This window comes from Lontra canadensis, unplaced genomic scaffold (genome assembly GCF_010015895.1).
Source record: "Lontra canadensis isolate GAN:19392208 unplaced genomic scaffold, GSC_riverotter_1.0 scaffold1, whole genome shotgun sequence".
In the NCBI taxonomy this organism is placed as follows: domain Eukaryota; kingdom Metazoa; phylum Chordata; class Mammalia; order Carnivora; family Mustelidae; genus Lontra; species Lontra canadensis.
In genome coordinates, this window is record NW_022630995.1 from 125,808,103 (window position 1) to 125,831,522 (window position 23,420).

A 23,420-nucleotide genomic window follows, 5' to 3' on the forward strand; every position below is an offset into this window, starting at 1 on the left:
AAAAGTTTGAAACTTAACCATTCCAGGGGTGCCTGGGTGGCTCAGTTGGTAAAGCATTTGCCTTAGGCTCAGGTCATGATCCCAGAGTCCTGGGATCGAGTCCCACATCAGGCTCTCTGCTCAGTGGGGAGCCTGTTTCTCCTTCTGCCTCTGCCTGCTGTTCCGCCTGCTTGTGCTCTCTCTCTCCACCAAATAAATAAAATCTTAAAAAAAAAAAAAAAAAAGAAAAAGAAAAAAAAACCTTACCATTCCAAAAATAGATGAACAATTTTTTTCAGCTGGGAAAAGGGGAGTGCAGGGGAGCATAAGCTGTCTTACTGAAGAATGACATATATACTTGAAAGCAGCAGATCTTAAGGGTACAGCTTAATTAATTTTTACAAGGTGAACATATCCATGGAACCTCCAGCTACATCAAGATCTAGAACATTACCAGCACCCCAGAAGTTTTCCTCATCTCTTCAGTGGTGTTCCCTATAATCACACGAAAGTCTTAACCACTTTGAAAATCTAATCATTTTCTAGAAGAAATTTCTTAAAGAGTTCATAGCTTTTCTGACCGATTTTTTAGTCCAATTCATGATGCTGCTGTTCGATACATTTTCTTTGATATGTGAATTACATTTTTTGTGTTTCTCTTATTTCAGTTTTTCCCTTGAAATTTTCATAGCTAAGACATAAAAACCTGGCAAATTTGATATATTGTGGTGGTAGAAAAAATTTAAATAATACTCTAGGTCTTCTTTTTTTAAGTTATGGATTATTGATGAAAAGAAGTGGAAACCAGGGAGAGTGGATCACACTGTTGGCTGGCCCTTGGACAGACATACTTATGGAGGCTCCTTCCTCTACCATTTAAATGAAGGTGAACCCCTGGTAGCCCTTGGTTTTGTGGTAAGTTACACATCCATTATGGAAAACTCTACTGTTGGAGTCCTTGGATCATCAGTGTTATAAAATCTGGAGCATGTAAAATGCTTTTCACTTAAAGGTCACTTTCTCATTTTGTCAGTAGGTAAAGTGCTTGTGGTTATCACAGGCATTGGTCTATAGCTTTAAACACACATAGCTTTTGTGATAGTAGCTACTAAATGCCAGACACTATGCCCTATGCTTCATGGAGAGGTCTAAGTTTTGTAAGATTCCTTTGAAGTATGTATATCCTTATTTTACGGACAGGACACTGAAGTCCAAACAAGTTATACAGCTTCCCCAATTACACCCATTAAATGACAGAAGCAGGATTCACATCTGAGTTTGTGTGACTTCCAAGCCCAATTTCTACTATGGCATGCAGTCACAAAAAATGAAATCAGCACTGGGTTTGAATCTATAACTTGTTAAAAAATGTAAGCATTTTCTCCCTTTTTAACCATTTGTATCTTTGCAGTAAATTATGTTTTGAACCTTGCAAGGAATGGAAAAATAAGGGTTTCTGCACCTTACAGTTGGGGGCAGCTTTATAATTTAATGTCATAATTAGACTTGTGTATGACACATTATTAAATTTTTGCATTATTGGTGTTTTTTGACACCCAGCCAAGTGTTCAGTTTCTCATCTTTGTATAATTATTCCAGTGACTTAATTTTTTCAAAGCCAAAAAGTTTGGTTATCAATTTCAGCATTTTGATAATGCCTCATAAAATGTAACTTCTATTTCTTGTCCTCTTTTTTCTAAGTATGATTGCATTCTCTTTCTTCACTTTTGCCTCAGTAGTACCACATATAGCTTATTAGTTGATTACTAGAGTGAGTACTGATTAATGAAAAATAATTACAACTCCTTTTGTAGGAACATAATGTTAGACACTTACCTGCAGATATTTTTCTAATTTGGGCTTTTATTTACAGAGCACAATGATTTATTAATATGCTCTAAATTTTTAAAGTTTGACCAATTATAAACATGGTATCCTTTTGTTTACGCTTTCTTTTCCAAACAGATTTTATTCAGTTATTTATTTAAGTTTGGGTTACTGCATCTGTTTCTCCAAGTACTTTGAATACAACAAATTTAATGTACATGTTTTCTCATAAATATTGATCACATTTTAGCTTGATATAATTTGAAATAAAAATACCTAATTGTATAAATTTACCAAATTTAAATATAAAAATTTTAAGGTTGGTCTAGACTACCAGAATCCATATTTGAGTCCATTTAGAGAGTTCCAAAGGTGGAAACACCATCCCAGCATTCAGCCAACATTGGAGGGTGGAAAAAGGATTGCATATGGAGCCAGAGCCCTGAATGAAGGTGGCTTTCAGGTAACTCGTCCAACTTTTTATTTCTTATTTCTGCCTTACAAAGTAAACATTGAAAATATAATGTAATAAATTTAGATAAAGAATAGAAAATTATGTCACAGGAAGAAACTTTAAGCAAGACATCTAGTGTTTATAAGACTGTGTCATACCATAGTTAAATTACACTACAAATTTAGTTTTAAGAATATATTGATTTCTTGAGATAAATTTATAGACTTTTTGTTGGTTGGTTGGCTTTTATCCAGAAAATTAAAACTATATGATCCAAAGATATTTTCCTTTATTCCTTAGCTGCCAGGAAACAAAGATTTAGTTTTCCACAAAGGTAATTAATTTATCCCAACAACCAATTAACATCCATGCCTTTTGGGTGGCCTCTGTCAAGCTTTTGCCCTTGATTGTCTATTTTAGTGTATGTTCTTAGTAGATCTTATGAAATGTTAATGTAGCATTATATGTTAATTAATTGAATTTAAATTTTAAAAAAGAATCCAGTATATAATTCAACATACAGAAAAAAGAAGAAGAAACTGGTAACTCAAGTCTACAAAGAACTTTATAGCCATTAAAAATATGGGTACATCTACAGATTTTGACATGGAAAAGATGTCAAAGCTATGACATTAAATAAAAAGAAAAGCAGGCTATAAAACAGCATGGTTATAAAAAAATGTTAATGTATTAAGTATATATAGACAATGAGATAAAAACCTACGTAGCTATGATAAAAGCTGTTAGTACTATTATAAAAATATTAGGTAAGATGATCTAAAAAATTAGCTCTAAAATTTATACAAAGTTACTTAAAGGAACTTACTTATCTTCCCTGGTCTTTATTTTATAGATGATCCTTTCTGTCTCTAGTAACCTAGGAAAATTGAACCATTTTCTAGATTGGATTGGATTTTTTTTTTTTTTTTGGCAATCCTGTTGTAAAAGTAACAGATTATAGAATATATAGAATATAGAGGAGGGAAGTTAACCTTTAAAGTGAAGTTCCAAATACTTTATTATTACTATAACAATAATTTATAAAGTCAGGTAAAATCATAGCTAAAATTATAAATGTAATCATTAGAAACTTAAAATAACAATATCCCTAAATTCTGTTGCTATCAGATTACTTCTCAGGAGGTTGTTTTGTTTCTAGAGTAGTAATTCATTTGCAACAAATATTTATTAAATTGCATAACTGTGTTCAAGCCCATTCAGCTCTTTTTCACAGTCTCTATAATACCTGTCAGTCTAATTCTGCTCTTTTTAATGTATAGTGTGCAGTTTCCAGTTTATTCAATAGGATATACAGATTTGTATTTAAAAACATCTGCCTTGTGTGTTTCAACATGTCAGATGATTTTTTAGAATGGTGGGAAGAGTTGACCACACACATATACATATACACACACTCATATTTTACTTAAATTTTCTGCTTCAATTAGTCAGATTCAGAAATTTATTTCTAGTAAGTTTTTAAAGAACCATAAGCAAGAATTTGGAACATTTGGTTTTGTTTATTTTTAGCTAACAAATATGACTTTTTTCCCTTTAATTTTTAAAATTATACTTACTTTATAATTGGAAGTTTATACCTCTTAATCCACTTTACATATTTTACAATCCCCCCCTCCCCTCTGGCAACCATCAATTCTCTATAAATGAGGTGGTTGCTATATATGTGACTTTTTCTTTCTTTTTTTCTTTCTTTTTTTCAGTCTGTACCAAAACTTACCTTTTCTAGAGGGTTTCTAGTTATTTGTGGTTTAATGTGGTTTCCAATTATTTGTGCATTTCTCAGTGCAACTTTTCCTAAGTCCATAGTTCCTTAACAAGATACCCAGCTGCCAGTAACACTGCCCCTATAGGATAGGGCAGGATATAGGGTAGGATACTCCCAGGATGTAAAAATAATGCAAAATGCATTTTGCTTGGTCCGTAAGATTTTTATGCATAGGATTTATGCACCAGTTTGGAAGAACTTGTACTAACAATCCATGCCCTTTTATTAAACTTCACAGTCTTCTGGTTCTTGAGTCAAACCTAGTGTTAGCAAGGCCACACAGCCCTATTTAAGGAAAGTGTTGTCGTTATCCAAATTCCTATTATTTCTTTTCGGTTAGTAATATTCCAGAAAGCCCTCCCCCCTCTTATCTATTCTGTGATCCTGATTTCACACACTTTTATCTAGGTAGTTCTGATATTGAATTCAGTCTGAGAACCATAATCATAAATTCATTCCCAACATATACCGTGAAAGGACTTGAACTCTGACCCATCTTATACCAGCGTTCTTTCTGCCCTCCAGCTTTGCTTCTCACCGCTTCTCCCTCAGGGTTAGAATTTTGTCATTAATGGGAGCTATGACCACAGATCCCTCACTGCTCATGCAGCTGAGGCACTGGTTTCCCTGTTTATCCTCCTTCCCTCTGAGCCCCTTTCAGCACCATCAGCCAAATTCTTACCACCCACCACTTTCTCAGCAAAGACTGTGGCTTACTTTAGGAAGCACGTAAAGAAGAAAAACTACAGAAGGAAGAAAGAAAACTGCATTGGCTTTCTCTTCTTTTGCTTTTCAAATTATATATTAGAGTATCTTTTCCCAGGCAAACAATCTAATTTAGTCACTACATTGTAGGGTATATATAAGCTTTTACTGGCTAACCCAAAAAAATACCACCACCTCTTATTACATTGTTTTTCATGAGAAATATATACTGAGGACCAAACAATGGTCTTAAAATTTATTTTGGAAATTCAGCTTATTCTTAAGTTAATTAAAATATATTCTTTAAGGAAGTAGCTAATTGTAATGATGCCATGGTGAGAACCTTCTGTAAATCTTGTGTTACTGAGAATGCATGTAAAAGCAGATTACAATTTAGATAATAGGTGTTTAGGTTTAGGGAGTATTTTTAGACATGGATATTTGAATAATAACATTTTAATTTTAAATTTGTTTAGGTTTAGGGAGTATTTTTAGACATGGATATTTAAATAATAACATTTTGATATGTTAATGCCCTGGTCCTAAATCTGTCTCATGTAGGTAAGAAGGGGGGAAGAAGAGAAGAGGAAAAAGTCTTAGAAAAATAGTAATAGTTCTAATCCTCATTCTTAGGAAAGGAGGAAGACACTGCCTTTGCTCTGATTTTTTCCTTCACATTTTTCCCTACAACCTTAGAAGACTTTAAGAGACTGTAATTTGTAGTAGTATTCCGTTTGTTTGTTTAAGCTAAAAATGCACTTGGAATGTTTCTTTCCTCAGTCTATACCAAAACTCACCTTTCCCGGTGGCTTACTAATTGGTTGTAGTCCTGGTTTCATGAATGTTCCCAAGATCAAAGGTACCCATACAGCAATGAAAAGTGGAATTTTGGCAGCAGAATCTATTTTTAATCAACTAACTAATGAAAGTCTCCAGTCGAAGACAATAGGTAAGAACTTCCTATTTAAAGCATTGAAAATTGTCAGGTTCTTCATTGAAATACTTAAAAAGAAGCTATTTAAACATACACTTAGTATATAGAGGATGAAAATAAATACAATGAAAATCTTGAGGTCTTCTTTATGCATAGTTCAGTTGATATTAAAAGATCTTTCCCTTTTCACAAAGCACTCAGGTGTGTGCTGTGCAAAGAAAACTATAGGACCTAATGTCAGTAAATAGATTTTTATAGCAATGTTCTGTTTTCTTCACCATCAAAAATAGAATAGTACCAGTGATGTCCCACCTACTTAGAAATGATTTCAAGTTTGGGGCACCTGACGGGCTCAGTTGGTAGGGCATGTGGCTCTTGATCTCGGAGTCATGAGTTTGGGTCCCCATGTTGGGTGTAGAGATTGCTTAAATAAAGAAATTTTTTTAAAAAGTTTTTAAAAAGAAATCATTTCAAGTTTGACAGTACTTTGTTACATTTTGTATGTCTCATATACTCACTAAGATACTCATACGTACTGATGTATCTTCAGTCTGAAAACAGAGCAGCTTTGCAGACTGCAGGATCCAGCAGTACCTTTTCCTTTGCAGACTTTGCAAGCACAGGGAAAGATGTGATCCTTCTGCTCTGGTGGAGAGTAAGAGCTAACACCTATGACTCCATAAACCCTTAATCTATGAATAATCTATAAATAAAAGCCTAAGTTTTCTCAGTACTCTGCTTTCACCTCTTTTTACTCTCCATTCCAGCCACACTGGCTTCTTTACTACAAAGACCATTTCCTGGTCTTTAATCACGGATGACTCCCTCATTCCCTTCACCTTTGCTCAAATACCACTCTCTCATGGTGGCCTTATATGGACCATACCAGTTAATCTGCAACGCACACAGATTACTCCCACCCCTTCCCGTCCCCCAGTTTTGTTTTGTTTCATTTTTCTAGAGTATTTTCCCCCTGTTGGCATATAATTTACTTATCAACTTTGTCTCCTGCCTCTTGGATAAACTCCCGAGAGAGCAGAGACTTTGTTCACCATGAATCCCAAGTCCCTGGCACACAGTAGCAACTCAGTAGATATTTGATAAATAAACCTAATTACCTAGAATTCCAAATAACAAATGTTCTTCCAGGTAGAAGTATGAAACTTGATTATGCCGCCTTCAAATTTCTTTGTAGAAATGGAGGCATAGGGTGTGGGAGAGGAGGGCGATAGGTAGAGCATGGAAAAGGCAGGAGGCCACTTCATGGAGAACAGAATAGGTAAGACGGAATGTACTTGTTGAGTCGTGGAACTTTATTTTCTCATTTTCTTGCCAAGTAGCTTTCCTTGTTGAGACCACAAGCTGTACTTGCACCTCATGTACACAGAATAGCAGCACATAGACAAGTACTGGAGTAAGTAGGTCACCAAAGACCAGAGGATTAAAGCCTTGAGGGAAAGGGAATGGAACAGGAAACAAAGACTGGTAAGTGTGTAGCCACCACAGAGTTTAGTTTGTGAGAAGTAAGAACCAGTTTGCCCCATTAAATATTAAATGCATGCACTGTTTCGGTATTATTATAAATTTCCTAGGGCTGCCACGACAAAGTACCACAAACTGGGCAGCATAAAACAACAGAAATTTATCCTGAATTCTGTAGACTAACAGTTCAAAATTAAGGTGTTGATAGGACGTTACTCTCTTCTGTCTTTAGTCTTCTTGCCCTCCCAGCTTTCTGATAGCCCCAGACATTCCTTGGCCTGTGGCAGAGTAACTCTGATCTCTTGCTTCTGTCTTCTCCTCTCTCCTCTGTGTATCTCATAAAGACACCAGTTGGTGGATTAAGGAAGGACCCACCGTAATCTAGTATGACCTCATCTAATTACCACGACAGTGACCCTCTTCTGACCCATCTTGAGATAACTGGGGGTTAGGACTTGAAGATAATCTCTTTGCAGGACATAGTTCAACCTGTAACAGGCAGAAGTGTTTCATTTAATCAATTATAAAAACTTCTCACTTTTATGGGTAGAATGAACTCTAAGTAACCTTTTCAGGTTTGCTGAATTTTAATACTGAATTTAAGAAATCAAATACCTTACCATCTATTAACATATATCAAATGGCTGTCTTTTTGGAAGATGCCAGCATTTGTACATGGAAGATTCTTCAAGCGTGGGGTCTTATACGACCACTTGTTTAAATTTATTTAAGATTCACTCATCAGATATTTCAGTAGTAAAATACCTTGATAATAAAGTATTTTATACTCCTTAAGGTAATTTGATACATTTCATGTTTTTAATAAAAGGACTTCATGTAACTGAGTATGAAGACAATATAAAGAAATCATGGATGTGGAAAGAGCTATATACAGTTAGAAATATAAGACCATCCTGCCATGGAGTACTGGGCGTATATGGTGGGATGATTTACACTGGAGTCTTTTACTGGATATTTAGAGGAATGGAGCCATGGACTCTAAAACATAAAGGTAATTCCAACATATTTGAGTATGAATATTATAATCATTAACTACTCATGCTACTCATGAATGGGGGGTGCCTGGCTGACTCATTCGGTACAGCATGCAGCTCTTTATCTTGGGGTCGTGAGTTCTAGCCTCATGTTGAGGGTAGAGTTTACTTAAAAAAATTGTTTTTCTTTTTAAATCTCATGAATAGGATCCACTAATTAATAAAGTGAATTTAATGTTTCAAACTTGTTTTATTAGAGAAATAATAAATTCAATATCTTTAATCATGTATCATTACTATACGAGACTAAAGTCCTACTTCTTTGGTATAGTATTTTCATGTTTTCATAAAAATGTTTAAGAAAGTACTTTTACATTAGGATCATATTTTTATTCAAAATCTTACTCAAAACTGTTCAAGGTTCAGACTCTGATCAGCTCAAGCCAGCCAAGGACTGCACACCTATCGAGTATCCAAAACCCGATGGACAGATCAGTTTTGACCTTTTGTCATCTGTGGCTCTAAGTGGTACTAATCATGAACATGACCAGCCAGCACATTTAACCTTAAAGGACGACAGTGTTCCTGTAAATAGAAATCTGTCAATATATGATGGACCAGAGCAGCGATTCTGCCCTGCAGGTCAGTATTGTGATTTCCATCCATTCCTAAAAAACACGTATTTGTTTAAACCATGTTGGAAATATGCTTCCATTATTTTAAGAAATTTCTCCTTCCATCGTATGAAAATTGTAAATGACCCCCTACATCCAGCTTCCATTAGAAAACTCATTTTTATGGTTTTTACTCTGGCAATACTAAAATAATAGGGAATTTTTGGTAAGCCTAGTTCAGTTGACCTTTCTCAAAGCATTTCTTGGGGTGCCTGAGTAGCTCAGTCAGGTAAGTGGCTGATTCTTGATCTCAGTTCAGGTCTTGATCTCTGGGTCATAAGTTTAAAAAAAAAGCCTTTCCCTATCCTACTTCAGACTCAGGATTATGGGACACCAAATACCTCTTTCCATGTTTACATGACTTAAATCATTTCTCATGTCTGCTCTTACACAAATACTAAAATATTAGGGTATAGCCACATTCAGCTCAAAAAATGGTCCCAGACATTAAATTCATCATGAATACTGTATCCTTTAAGGTGAACTTTCAACTAGAATTTTAACAGGAACTAGATCTCAAATGATATGGTAGAATAGTATGCAGATATATGAAAATCAGTATATTCTGCAGGGACTAGATTTAGAATGTAAACTCTGAGGGCAGGGACCTTGACTTTTGACATCTTAAAATCATCTGAACTTACACTGGTTTGTAAAGTCTTTGAGGGGTAAGGATTGGATCTAATTTGTCTTTTCAGTTGTAACACACATATAAAATTGGAACTCAAAAATTGCTAAATGTTGTTCCCTTGTTTAATAAGACTAACTCAGCCAAATACTGATGTACCTTCTGCTTTTATCCATATTTAATTTACACTAATAGCAATAGCACACACCAAGATCTTCATAATATTCTTTGTGGGTAGACATTCAGAAAACAAACCTTCAAGGTTTCTGTAGCTACTATTTCCAGGACTTCAGTTTCTACTTTTGAACTTTAAAAGTTAAAATAGTTAGGTACTTCACAATATTATTTATTTTTCCTTGCAGGAGTTTATGAATTTGTACCTTTGGAACAAGGTGATGGATTTCGGTTACAGATAAATGCTCAGAACTGCGTGCACTGTAAAACATGTGATATTAAAGACCCAAGTCAAAATATTAACTGGGTGGTACCCGAAGGTGGTGGAGGACCTGCTTACAATGGAATGTGAACTGCAACTGATTGATAGTTTCTTTAAAATGTATGACAAGCTAACTTTAAAGTTTAAAAGTCAACAGCTGTCAAAATATTTTACTGCGTATTACTGATCGGAATGTTCATAAAATTACCAATGAAATAAAAATTTTATACTTATACCTAAAATTGTCCCATAAAAAATTATGAATATTCCTCCTACATAAAACTTTACAAATGAGATAGCTTTACCTCTACAGTTACTCAAAGATTCAGTACCAATAGCAAATACACTACTACCCTTTAATGTAGATTTGACTTATCAAATATAGAGTCTAGACCAGAGGTTAGCATCCAGCCCACCACTTTTCTCATGAATAGTTTTACTGGAACACACGGATGCCCAATGGTTTACATGGTCTGTGGCTACAACTGCAGAAATGAGTAGTTGTGACAGATGATAATGGTTCGCAAAGCCTAAAATATCTGGCCTTCTGGAGAAAGTTTACCGACCCCTAAGTATCTACTGTACGTAGGTACAAAACACCAGCAAAACCAACTACATAGAAATACACCAAAGAATTGAGGGAAACAGTATATAAACAAGCTTTAATCTGTTTACTCAGCAAGATGTGTTTTTAGGAGTTTAGAGCTGGACACCATTATTCTTTGTGATTAATGCAGACAGCCATTTAAAAAAAAAAATCAAACCTCATTGTATTTTGTAACACTGTTTTATTAAGAGTGAGCTTTTTTCAGTATTCCTAAACTGTAAACAATGGAAAACTGAAGTATCAAAGGAAACACATCAGGGATCATACATAACTGACAAAAACCTTTAAATTTTCTTATTGCCTTTATACAATAATCAATGCATATTTAATATAATTTCTTATTAGGCAAACATTTTTGCATATGCTGCCTTCTCTTTATCTTTCTGTGCCTTTATCTTTTGTTTGACTTTCAGCAACTCTGCCTGGATAGCTGTAAAATAAATACATAATAGGCGTTATTTCTCAAAACATCCAAAACACTAGGATGCTCAACAACTAATGTCTTAAATATGATAATTCTCCCCACTGATGCAACTCTTCTCTGTACAGTAACTGAGCTCAATCAACAGAATATTTTCCTGACAAAACAATCACATAAACAAAAACCATGAAACAATTTTAGAAGATTGTCAATTTGAGAGAAGTCTAAGTTATATGTAGATTTGCCTTCTCTCTCCCCATGAGAGAAGGCAATTAAGTGCCTCGCTTCTTTCACTTCAGCAGTGAGAGACTGAAGATATATTTTAATATCTAGAGCTCGTATCACTATTTGTAGCAGGCGTATTTGAAAAACTAATCTGTGTCCTAACTTTGCAACGCTTTCCTAAAATATACATCCAGTAACTAGAAAACTTGTACTATGGCTTCATTCAGCTTACGGAATGGTCCCAGACATTAAATTCATGATAAATACTGTAGCTTTTAGCACTGTACTTTCAGGTGGCATTATAGTAATAGGAACTGGCAGAAAAGTATTTGGGTATGTGAAAATCAGTATTCTGAAGAAAAACTAGAATGTAAGCTCTTTTGAGGGCAGGGAACCAGATTTGTTCACTGCAGTATGATCAGTGCCAGTAAGAGTCACTATGTAGTATCTGTTGAACAAATATCTAAGTGGCATAGAATACAGTGGTTCATAAAGATAAATTCTTAACAAGACAAAATGAACTTTTACTGTAAACACTGCCAACTTACCTTTATCTTCTGGTGCTATCTCCTGAGCTTTCTTAAGATCAGCCTTTAATTGAAAAAAACATTTAAAGAAATATTAGATATATGATTTATGAAGGTGGTCATCTAAAAATATTAAAATGTAGAACAAAATTTTACCAGTGCTTGATCGTAGTCTTTTAATCCTTGCCATCCTTGAGCTCTACGGTACAATGCTTTGGTACTGGATGGGTCTATTTCAAGAGCCTACAAAAAATTGTAAAATTGGTATCTTTACCTAAATATCATTAAATATATGTACTAAATTTCAATTTATTGCTGGTCAACTCCAAATCAACCCTTCACTCTCTGTGATAATGGAGCTAGATGAACCCTGTAAATTTCTTCTCTCTGCCAGCAAGGCACGTTACATTTTGTTGGTAGAGGGCGCTAAAGGGACACAGACAAGAAAAGCTATTTCTCTTCCACGTTGCAGTGCACTTCTCAAGGGCTCCAGCATTGAGCTTGGTCAACAGCACACAGCAGCTCACGACAGGGAACTTACCCAAGCACTACAACGGAGTCCCATAAGCATGGCAGCCAATGAACTTCTCTGCCACCTAGTAAATCAGAGCCGCTGCCTCCCCAGTGACTTCTGGTTCTCAGCCTAGGGGCCATCGAGAGGAGCCTCTTTCTGTGGGTTCCTCCTAACCTAGGGGAAGTGACTGCTCCATATATAGGAGATGTATGTATCTGCTTTCCCATATTCTTTAGAATTTTCTTCATTAGCCATTCCTTTCATTATTCTAATCCCCTCTTATTTTATATTAAAGTTTCTCTTTTCAAATTATTCTATAGTTTCTATCTCCTGATTAGGCCCTAAATGCTAAGAGAATAATATTTTTTTTAAAGATTTATTTATTTATTTGACAGATATCACACGTAGGCAGAGAGGCAGGCAGAGAGAGGAAGGGAAGCAGGCTCCCCGCTGAGCAGAGAGCCCGATGCGGGTCTCGATCCCAGGACCCTGGGATCATGACCTGAGCTGAAGGCAGAGGCTTTAACCCACTGAGCCACCCAGGCGCCCCTAAGAGAATACTATTATGAATAAAAAATTTGTTACACTCTTTTACTTGAAATCTACAGGGTTTTTTTAGGAGTGTGAGCAAAGTTGAATAGGTCTCTCCTTTGAAATAAACATTTTAGAAATAATTTTACTTCTCATCTTCTAAAGGACAATACTAAGATTTTACTGAAAAAGGTGTATTATCTGGTTCACAAAGGTCAAAAAGAAATCCAGAGTTGGGCCACATGGCTGATTCGGTCAGGAGACCATGCTATTCTTGATCTCTGGATCATGAGTTCGAGCCCCACGCTGGGTGTGGAGCCTACTTAAAAAAAATGAAAGAAATCCAGAGTGAAGACCCATCTTTTCCTTGGATAAGTTTTTTCCTCTGTTATATGCTCTCTTCTAAATGTATTTTTATCCCTTATTCTACCTATCCAACCAAATTAGGATCTTTTTTTTTTTTTTTTTAATTTTAAGTAATCTTGACACCCAACAAGGGGCTAGAACTTACAACCTCAAGATGGAAGAGTCGCATGGTCTACCAACTGAACCAGCTAAATGCCCCAGATCTTATTTTATTTCTACTTGCTCTGGGCATAGCTTAATGAGCAATATACATAAAATTACTGGAGATGATCTTTCTAAATACATAGTTTAGTTTGGAAAATTTTTCAGCTGTACAATAGGGAGAGTGTCATAATTGTTCTATTTAAGGAGGTAATGGGGCCACCTATGTAGTTTCATCAGTTAGTATTCCTGGATGTCCCCATAAAGACAGATGACCTTGGTGAGTTCCAGCAGTATCCATTCTCCTATACAAGTCCTGATGACCCTAAATTAAAACATACTCCTTCATCAGCCAAATAAAAAGTTCCTTAAGAGTATGAGTCTTTTAATTAAAGCACCTAATCTCTATTAGGTGCTTAACATGTACCCAACACCTGTGCTAAATGGTTTACATATGTTATATAATCTCTGTAACAATCCTGTGAGGCAAGGGTTATTTTCATTTAAAATAAAGATGTTAAGACTCTAAAATTAGGACTTAACCAAGATCACAAAGTTAGTGATAGAAGTCAAACAAAAACACCAAGTCTGACTGGCTCTGCAACCATATTCCAATGTCTTACACGCAACAGGTGCTCAGTATGTTCAATGAACAAAGGAGCTGATACGTGTGCTCTGAGGAAAAGTATCTTCATAGATTATTAAGTTACATAATGTTATCAGCTAAATAAATGAATTAACAGGAAGAACTGAAGGTCCAAAATAGAGATAATATAATTTTTAAATTATGCTTCAAGTCTCATTTGGTCCTCTGTAATAAAATATATTAAGATACATAAACTTGCTTTTGTTCAAGTTGATGTATCATAATTCCACTCCTCCAGAAAGTGACTTCAAAAGAGACTTACCTCCAAACAACTGTCGATTGCTCCCTGCCAATTTGACATCTTCAGTTTACAAGCACCAATATTCAGTACGCAGCTTAAAGCTATAGGTTGTAGCTTCAATCTATCTACTTGCTCAATAACAGCCTTTGAACCTTCCACATACCTGGAGAATACATTAATAAAAGTAGTATATAATGCCACATACAACATACTCTGCTCCTTCAACTATGTCAAAAAGTGTTATGTCATTTCTGATATAAAAAACTCATCAAATGTTAATATTAATTTTCTTAAGAAGATAAATATTTCAGTTTTTTCACAAAGTGTTCAAAGAAACCAATTTAACAGCATTCTCCAAATCTAAAGATAATTATGCACTACTAACACTTTCCAATTTTTAAAGCTCAGGTCTCCATTATGTACTTTCTAACCTAAGTATGTTTGGGCCAAGGCTCTCACCTTAGGAGAGGGAATTGAATGAGGCAACTGGCTCTACCCACAGAAATGGGCCCAGAAACGATGGGCACACCTGGCCCTCAGAATCTGGTTTCTAAAATCCATCCCCCTATAAACAGAACGGGGGCTCCTTGGAGAAACTGCTAATACCAGATCTGGAAACAAAGTTAAGTAAAAGATGAAACTGAAACACCTTGTGCCAGAAAGCAAGCAAGTGCTCACAGACTAAAAGGAACATGTCCAAAGGATATAGGAAAGGAGGCTTCCACTGGACAAATTTGGAACCCTTTGAACATCAAAGAGAATGATATAACAGGGTGAACTAAAAAAAATCCACAGGTATATAATAATACTAAAAAGGAATAAGGAGGGCGCCTGGGTGGCTCAGTGGGTTAAAGCCTCTGCCTTCTGCTCAGGTCATGATCTCAGGGTACTGGGATCGAGCCCCGCATTGGGTTCTCTGTTCATCAGGGAGCCTGCTTCCCCCCTCTCTCTCTCTGCCTGCCTCTCTGCCTACTTGAGATCTCTGTCAAATAAATAAATAAATAAATAAATAAAAATAAAAAGGCATAAGGAGAGGGAGGAGGCGCTTTTAAACATTAGAATGCAAGATAAGAACTGTAGAATGAATGATAAAATTAGAAAATCAGTTCTGTGACCAGTATAGTAATTGATTTAGGGAAGGATCTTCAATGATGCTAAAATCCACTGAATGAAAGGTTAGGAACTGGATATTCACAGTCTCATCTCACAAAGTACTTATTATTTACAAAAGGGAAAAGGTAACTTTATGACAAAAGTGTCTGGCTGACACCTCTTTAACCAAGTGCCAAAACTCAAAATAGGCCAAACTGACGTGTGCCTTCAGGATGTGGTATCACAGGAAATATTTACCACAGATTTAAGTCCTCTTGCCAAAATATTTAACAAACTAATCTTGAGGAAGTAATCAAATAAACACAGATGGTATTCAATAAGACAACTGACTTAAGACTCCACAGATACCTATGAATAAAAAAACCTGATGTAGAGACTACTAAAGATAAAAGACTAGAGACATAAAACCAAATGATATAATGGACTCTGGACTAAAAAAAAAAAAAAAAAAAAAAATTTAAATAATTGGGGCCATTTGAATATGGATTACATATTAGATGATATATTATTGTATCAATGTTATTTTCAGGGTGTTTCAATTATATCAAGGTTATGTAAAAGCACTGTTTTAGTTTCTTAGGAATTACCTGCTCAACTACTTGGGGATAAAGTAACCTTTCAAAATGATTCTACAAAAACAAATATAGCAAGAATTAAAAATTGGTGAAAAGAGGTAAAGGTATGGATGTATTCATATACGATTCTTTCAACTTTCCTGTATCTTCAAATTTTTCAAAATAAGAAGCTGGAGAAAACAAAAGAAATGAAACTATTTCAACACACCTGGTTATTATTTTGCAAAGCAATTTTGCCAAAAAGACAATAAACAACTCTGAATTTCAGTTTATAATTAAATTTACAAGCTCTTAGAATTAATTTATTAAAAATATTTTATTACCTTAAAACTTTTGTATATTTTTTAATGGCCATTTCCCAGTTCTGAGATTTGAAAAAAGTATTTCCAATATTTTTTACATCTTCAGCTATTAGTAAAATTTTATTTACCTGTATAAAAAAATACAAGTATGTTGCATTTTAGTAACTAATATGGTTTAATGCTAGGTTCTATCATTTAGATTGATATGAGTAGTTCAAATTTTTAGTACTAATTTTAATAATTAAAATAAGACTAATCTGAAAGTACTCACATCTTTTAAATCTATATCTGCATCCTCAGGGAAGTCTGGATGACTGTCACCAGAGCCATCTTTTGGGTATATCCCCCAATCATCCCCTTCCTTCAATTCTCCGCATTCTGCAATAACGCACAACTGTAAAAATAATCCTAAATTGTAGAGATGTACTACCATATTAATGATATTAAAAACAAGCAATCTGGGCTTAAAATCTATACAGCTTTAAGTCATGCACAACACTGTCCAAATCACTTCTCAAATGAGACAGAAGTCTCATCTATCTGCTCAAATTACAAAAATGCCCTTTATATTGCCCTTTATGTACATTCCAAGTAATATTGACACTATTTTAGGAAAGTGTTTTATAGCTATTCAGCAGTTCAGTTTTCAAAGAAGTTGAAAACATTATCATTCTCTATGTAATTTTCTTTAGGTGAGGCATGTCCTTTCAATTCCACTATTCCTTTCACACATTGGTGACAGGCTACCTCCTGCAGGTATTTCAATTTCCAATTCCCACTCACAGCCCTGCTAATTAGGTTAGGTAGTATTGTGGCCACTGTGATTTCACATTTAGAACACAAGGTTCTTTAGAGTTACATAATCTCGTCTAAACCCTAAGTAATTTAGACAAGGTGAGGAAACATGCCCAGAAAATTTAAATAACAAGATCAAGGCCAAACCATCAATTAAACAGCAGAGTCTGAAAAGGACTCTTGGTTTCCTGTCCTCTACCTTCTACGTATTTGTACATACTGATTCAAAGTTTTGCAGGTATAGAAGAGTTAAGAAACCTACAAAAAAAAAATCACCAAAATTGAAGTGGGAATAATAAAAATGTCCTTTTAAACTACCCTAATCTTATCTTTCTCACTGTAGAAAAGTTCCAAGATAAAGTTGCAGGTCCAGGCTTCTGTGCCAAAAGTCATCCTAACACCTTCCCAGCTAATCATCATCTGATCCCTCTACTTACATCTCTTTAAGACAGTAATTAGGTAATAAGTGTATTTCACTGAAACTTTTTACTTACTTTGGCAGGTTTTTCACCTTTCACTTCTACATTTTCCAGTATCCTTGCCACACCCATTCCTTTAATTACTTGACCAAATACCACATGTTTCCCATCCAAGTGAGGAGTTGGGACTGTTGTGATAAAGAACTGAGAACCATTTGTATTGCAGCCTGCATTTGCCATGCTCAATAAACCTTCCTGATCATGCTGTAGAAATACAAATCAGTGCAAGAAAACCAAGGTTAGAGGTCCTAGTCTATAAACTGTTCTGTTACTGACCATTCACATAAAACTATGACAAGCTATAATACCATTTAGAGCAAACAATGTAGTGGTTTTTATATAAACTGCAACCTTTAATTCACAAACATGGGGTACTTAATCATTTTTTAGACTTAAAAAAACCATGAAACCAAATAAAGAAACAGAAACAATTTAGATTTCTAAATTGGCCATTTTGAGAACATACTTATATCTCAACTTTAAGATGCTGCATTAAGGAATTGTAATGATTATACTTTGCCCTTTATGATGAATGTTCTCTTTTCTGAAAGGAACTCAATAGTCTTCCCATTTTTATGGGCCTACGTTATGATTCTTCCTTTACACATAATAAACTGGGAGCACTAATGGGGGATAGTCAATTTAGGCAGGACATTCATTAGGTACTTTCCTAATCTCAAAGGAATCCAAACATTATGGCTTTCATCCCAGGTGAATCTTCAGAGAACCATTCTTCAGAGAATGACCTAAAGAAACTGCTATATACATCTTGATATCAAATTTCTACTTGGCATCAATCTGTTCATAGGTGCTGTGAAACTAGATCTCTTCGTCTTTCCACTTTTATCCTTAGGCTTTCTAAATTATTCTTTGTTGGGTCATGCATTGTACTCTCATGTTAATCTTCCCACTGAAAATGCCTTATACCCTTACAACCTAAAAAATTCAGTTTTCAGGGCTACCAAGTTTGCAGAAGGCAAAAACTATGTGTCTTTTCAATAGAACCCCCTTTCTTTTGATCAAAGCTAATCACATAATCTTAGTTTTCCCCCTTCAGAGGCAGCTTCCCTTTTTCCTTTCCAAAAGTTTGGTGCTTTCCCCACACTATCAAAGAGAATATTAACTTCATTTCCTCAGCCTCCTATTGCCTTTGTCTTTATTACCTATGTCCCTCATTCAAACTGGAATCTATGTTTTAGTTCCTGTCTAACCAAGTCTTGGCCACCCTGCAAGGCCCAATTTCAGTACTCATTCCTCTTCAGTATGTTCCCTGATAATCTGGAATATATAAATCATATCTTTCTCCTATGGTATATACAGAGTCTCAATTTAGCATTTATTTACACATTAGCATTCTCCAGTTATCCCATGTGTTTTAATCTTGCCTTCCCTGTAATATCATAAATTCCTTGTTTTCAAGCTGTTCATTTCTGTAAGCTCCTTAGTGCCAGTGACAGTACTAAATACATAATAGCTGCAGTCAATAAATACTGTTGAAAAGACTGAAACATTTTCATTTCAAATTATCCCAATTACCTTGCACATATTCCTCATTTCCAAAGATATTACTTCACTTTTGTACTTACCTGTCCATTTTTATAACTTGAATGATGCAATATGCCCAATTACATCTTGAGACAATAAAGATAAGAAGGCACAGGCTCCATTAATGTCCTTTAGGAGCTTAGACATTAACCATATCCGCTATTTTGCAAATCCCCTGACATCCTGGATATTAGCGATGATTTTGTTGCTCTTCAAATTCAAGCATAAAAATGCACAAGTTACCATCCTTCTGACTATGAGAACATTTTTCCTAGAAACAATTTTGCCATATGGTGGCCACTCATTGGCTTTAATGCAGTATGTAAACCTGGATCACACTGACATGACCGCCGTATTTTTGCCAAATAAAATTAGTGGATGAAATTTTTGTATGTTAAAGAGCAAATTCACAAATACGATACCTTTTACAAGAAAAGAAGAATCTAAGCACACCTGAGACATTTATTGGTATCTTAATCCAACCAGTATCCCAGACATATAACAACCTTTGTTATGAGCAATAAACATTCACTTTTGTCTACTTTACCTTATAATAGAAATTTTCATCTTCAAATTTTTCACCATAAATACTTTCTCCACCTGTCCCGTTTTGATTTGAGAAATCTCCACCTTGAATCATAAATTTCTTAATAACTATAAAAAAGGAAAATAACTATTAGCAACTAAAATATAGATGACTATAGCAATGTTAACTAATGAACATGTGGTAAGAAAAAAACTTCCTAAAACATGACTCTAGTCCTATAACTCTCCTCTCTTTCCCCACCTACCCCCATAACTCCAAACTCTTAAAAGGCTTTTCATAGCCTGGATCCAAATTACTTTTACTGACTAATCACTCACTAATACTCCAAGAATTAGTTCAAATGGTACCTCCCCTATATAACTGTCACTGAGACTCTGAAGTTGGATCTCGTAATTTTTCTCCCACAGTATCTTGACTCTACCTCCACTTTGTAACATATATCATAATGATCTGTCTCTTCTAGGCAACATTGATTCCTCAAGTACAGCAACTGTTTTCCATTGTGCATATGGCTAGACATATATGACTCATTGATGTCTATTAAATAAGACCAATTTTTCCCAGTAGATTGTTATACCATAATGGGAGTACTTCAGCAAGTATTATCACTTGGTGTCAAAGGTTCCCAAGACAACCCTAATGTTCAGAAATTTCCTAGGATTCATGAGACAGCATTTGGTTGTATTACAGCAATAAAGTAAGGATACACAGCTAGCTGATAAAAGGAAAAGATACAAGAGTCTGGAGAAATCCATGTGCTTCGTTGTACTCTCTCCCTCCCATGAAAGGTCAGAGAGTACATTCTTTCCCCAGCACAAAAAATGCTACAACATATGCACAATGTTGTTGCCCAGGTAAACCCAAGGTTTTTCAGGGTGGATCATCCAGTTACTCTCCACCTAGCATGTACCAAAATTCCAGGGAACGGAATGATTCAGGGAATCTTTATGATTCAGGGAATGGTTCCAGGGCCAAGTTCCTAACTCCAGCTAATGGCCATGCTGCAAGCAAACCTTTGCAAGGACAGCAGTCTCAGGCCTGCTGTGTCAACTCTTCTAAATACTATACTAGTATATTTTAGTACTTCATTAAACATGAATATAAATCAACAGTTTAAACATTTTAAAATCAATATTAGTTTTTTCTTAAGTTTCTTTTAATAAATGATCTACTCATGATTATACTTTAACTTATTCATTCATTAAACAAATATTTACTGAGTAGCCACTCAGTAACTATACTACATGCTGAAGACAAGATGATGAAAAGATACAGTTCCTGAATTCAGAACCTACAGTCTATGAGGGGAAGCATCAAATAATCACTAAACAAAGGTATGATTACAAGGTGTGATAAGCATTATGAAACGTCATCTTTTAATTAAATATCACACCAAGACACTGAATCTTTATCAGCTACAAACATTCCCAAGCCATCCTGCAAAAGTGGTAGTTATAACTTTTTTGCCACCAGGCAGTCAAACTATCTAAAGTCTGCTTTTTTATCATGGCACACCCTTTTTTCCTCAATCTAAACCCAATGGAGTGAAGAGCTAGGGCACTGGTAAAGCTAGGTAGTCCATTTCTCTTTAAGTAAGCCTTAGTACCCTCTCATAATTGCACTGTTCACAGTCCAACCTTTATGAAAATTGAGCTGTTGTCTCAGATGTCAGAGCATTCTCCTGAAACTAAGAGTCATTTTTAACTTTCACTCTTTACTTCTCTTTACTTAGTATTTTCTTCCCTAATTGCTACAGATTTATAAGAATCAGATTTAAAAATTTACACATACTTCGATGGAAAGGGCATCCTTTGAAATGGAGAGGTTTCCCAGTGGTGGGTCCAATGCCTTTTTCTCCTGTACACAACGCACGAAAATTTTCTGCAGTTTTGGGTACAATATCTGCAAACAATTCTAAGACAATTCGACCAACTAAAAGAAGAAATGAAAACATATCAGTATGTAAAACAAGCAACCAAATAAGCAAATGACAAAAGGACAATTGGTAAAAGTATAGTGACTGAGATACCAAGTTCCCCTGTTTGGTCATTTTTCTAATATTCAAAATTAGTCTAACGTTGAGTGTCATGTAACTAGATGAATTTGAAACAATTATTTTTCTACATCTTAACAAAAGATCATAAATGCAAAGCCAGGAGATTAGCACCATATAAGGGACACCATGAAATGCAAATGGTTTTTAATTCTGAGTAATTTCTTCTCCTTGTACTCAGAAATTCCAACCACCAAGTAACCAATAGGAGAAAATCAAATATCCTTTGAGTGCTCGGTTTGACTGAGTTTTGAGTATAGCTGTAGCTTTTGTGTTCTTTGCAACCTCCCTAACGTAGAGGCTGAAGCAAAAGACGAAAAAGTTCCCATTTCGGACAACTCCTAAGGCAGGTTAAAAATAAACCTCGCACTAATTTCAAAACAAAATAAATGTGTATATAAATGCATGTGTGTGTCCATAATCAGCCACAGGGTCTTTGAACCCTGCTGTGTCCGTCTGCATGCGTTCACACAGCCCAGCTAACAATTCTAAGCTGTTCTAGAATTAGTATTTCAGTTACAAAGCAATATGCTAATTCACAAGACCTCTGGAGCTCCCGAAGTGCTGACATAGTCTACGCAACCACCACTACCCAGAGCTCATTTTCCCCAATGCCAAAACACAGAAAACGCTAATCTGAGTTAAAAATTGGTGATAAGAAAACTCAACGCGCAAAAGTCGCTTTAATTTACGAACACTCTGGCAACTTCTGACCTATCTCGCGTGGCATAGAGCACGGCGTGACTAGAACCTAACAAACGCGTATCAGTTTTCTTAATGTCCCACTGCAAACATAAAATAATCTTATTTTATGCCTGCCTGATCGTGCAAGGTGGCGAGGAGATACAACCCAATCAGGAGAGACAAACATAAAGGCCACCACAATCCCGAAACCAGAAACTTCCAGAAACTTCCGTAGGACCGATGGCATTGGTACAAGGGCGCTAGCTCGACCCAGCCTCGGAAGCCTGATTTGTTCCGGTAGTCGTCTGTGCAGCGATCCCCTCTGCACCACAGAGCAGCCCTGACCCGAACCGCACACGACCGTCGGAATCCCCGAATCCCGGGAAGCTTCCTCGGGGCCATTCCGCAAGTATCCGTTTCCGCTCACCTCGCTCCCCTCCGATGTCCACGTCAAAGAAGACTCTGGGGTTACAGGGGTTGGAAGGCTTAGTTTTCGGGGATGGGTGGGACATTTTGAATTGCAGATGCGCTTGGGAGCGAACTCAGAGAACCTCGTGGACCACCGGCCCCTCAACCCGAAAGCGCCTTTCTAGATGAGGATCTGTCGGCGGCGCTGACGAGCCACTTCCGGCGTGAGGTCCGGAACCCGCGCCCCGACTTCCGGCCCCGCCTCCAGACGGTATCTCTTCGAGCTCGAGCCCCGCGAGCGTTCTCCGCAGTTTTCTATCCCGCGCTTCCTCTGTTGCTGCGTACTGAAGTTGCAGCCCCAGTCCTTTTTAGTCTTTTTGCATGTGCTTCTTCATTTTGCTGTGATAGTGTAGAAGGGCTTTGGAGACTGTCTTCTCCATTCCAGCTTCAGGTCTGCCACTAACGGGTGTGTGACTGCTTCTCTGACACACAATTTGTCTGGAAAATAGGAATAAAAATGCTTACCTTGGTGGGTGGTTTTGGGAATTAAAGATGCAAATTGCTAGCACAATGCTTAACACAACCGGGTGTTAGCTAATACATAGTGACCGTGTTATTGCTGCCATTTTGTTACAAGTTGAAAAAAAAAAAAAAGAGTATAAGTGATAGAGGTTAGGCAAAGGCCCTAAGCCAAACATCCAGAAGGGAGAGTTTTGTTTCCTGATAAAACTGTATTATAGTCCACTTTTCCCTTCTGGGAATTTGTGTAAACATCTTCCCTATTTATGTGAACATAGACT

At 36.0% G+C, this 23,420-nt stretch overlaps 2 protein-coding genes across 3 annotated transcripts in view; one reads left to right on the top strand and one right to left on the bottom strand.

Moving 5' to 3' along the window:
- The window catches only part of ETFDH (electron transfer flavoprotein dehydrogenase), a 30,014-nt gene extending 20,013 nt beyond the window's left edge, over positions 1-10,001 (top strand). The window contains exons 8-13 of the mRNA XM_032863177.1: positions 754-894; positions 2,126-2,269; positions 5,532-5,700; positions 7,997-8,179; positions 8,583-8,804; positions 9,827-10,001. Of these exons, the coding sequence (XP_032719068.1) occupies positions 754-894; positions 2,126-2,269; positions 5,532-5,700; positions 7,997-8,179; positions 8,583-8,804; positions 9,827-9,990 (1,023 nt within the window). The 3' untranslated portion in view covers positions 9,991-10,001. The remainder of the gene's footprint in view (positions 1-753; positions 895-2,125; positions 2,270-5,531; positions 5,701-7,996; positions 8,180-8,582; positions 8,805-9,826) is intronic.
- An 832-nt stretch (positions 10,002-10,833) lies between these two features.
- On the bottom strand, positions 10,834-22,834 carry PPID (peptidylprolyl isomerase D). 2 transcript variants are annotated; one of them, XM_032863196.1, is made up of 10 exons: positions 22,640-22,834; positions 21,267-21,407; positions 19,476-19,582; positions 17,399-17,587; positions 16,381-16,503; positions 16,131-16,237; positions 14,141-14,282; positions 11,837-11,923; positions 11,702-11,744; positions 10,834-10,937 (listed from the first exon to the last, which is right to left on the bottom strand). In XM_032863196.1, the coding sequence occupies exons 1-10, from the start codon at positions 22,722-22,724 to the stop codon at positions 10,849-10,851; spliced, it is 1,113 nt and encodes a 370-aa protein (XP_032719087.1). In that variant the 5' UTR covers positions 22,725-22,834; the 3' UTR covers positions 10,834-10,848. The 2 variants fall into 2 exon arrangements, with proteins under 2 accessions (XP_032719087.1, XP_032719079.1); XM_032863188.1 differs by lacking the exon at positions 10,834-10,937 and having other exon boundaries at positions 10,944-11,744.
- Between the last annotated feature and the right edge of the window lie 586 nt (positions 22,835-23,420).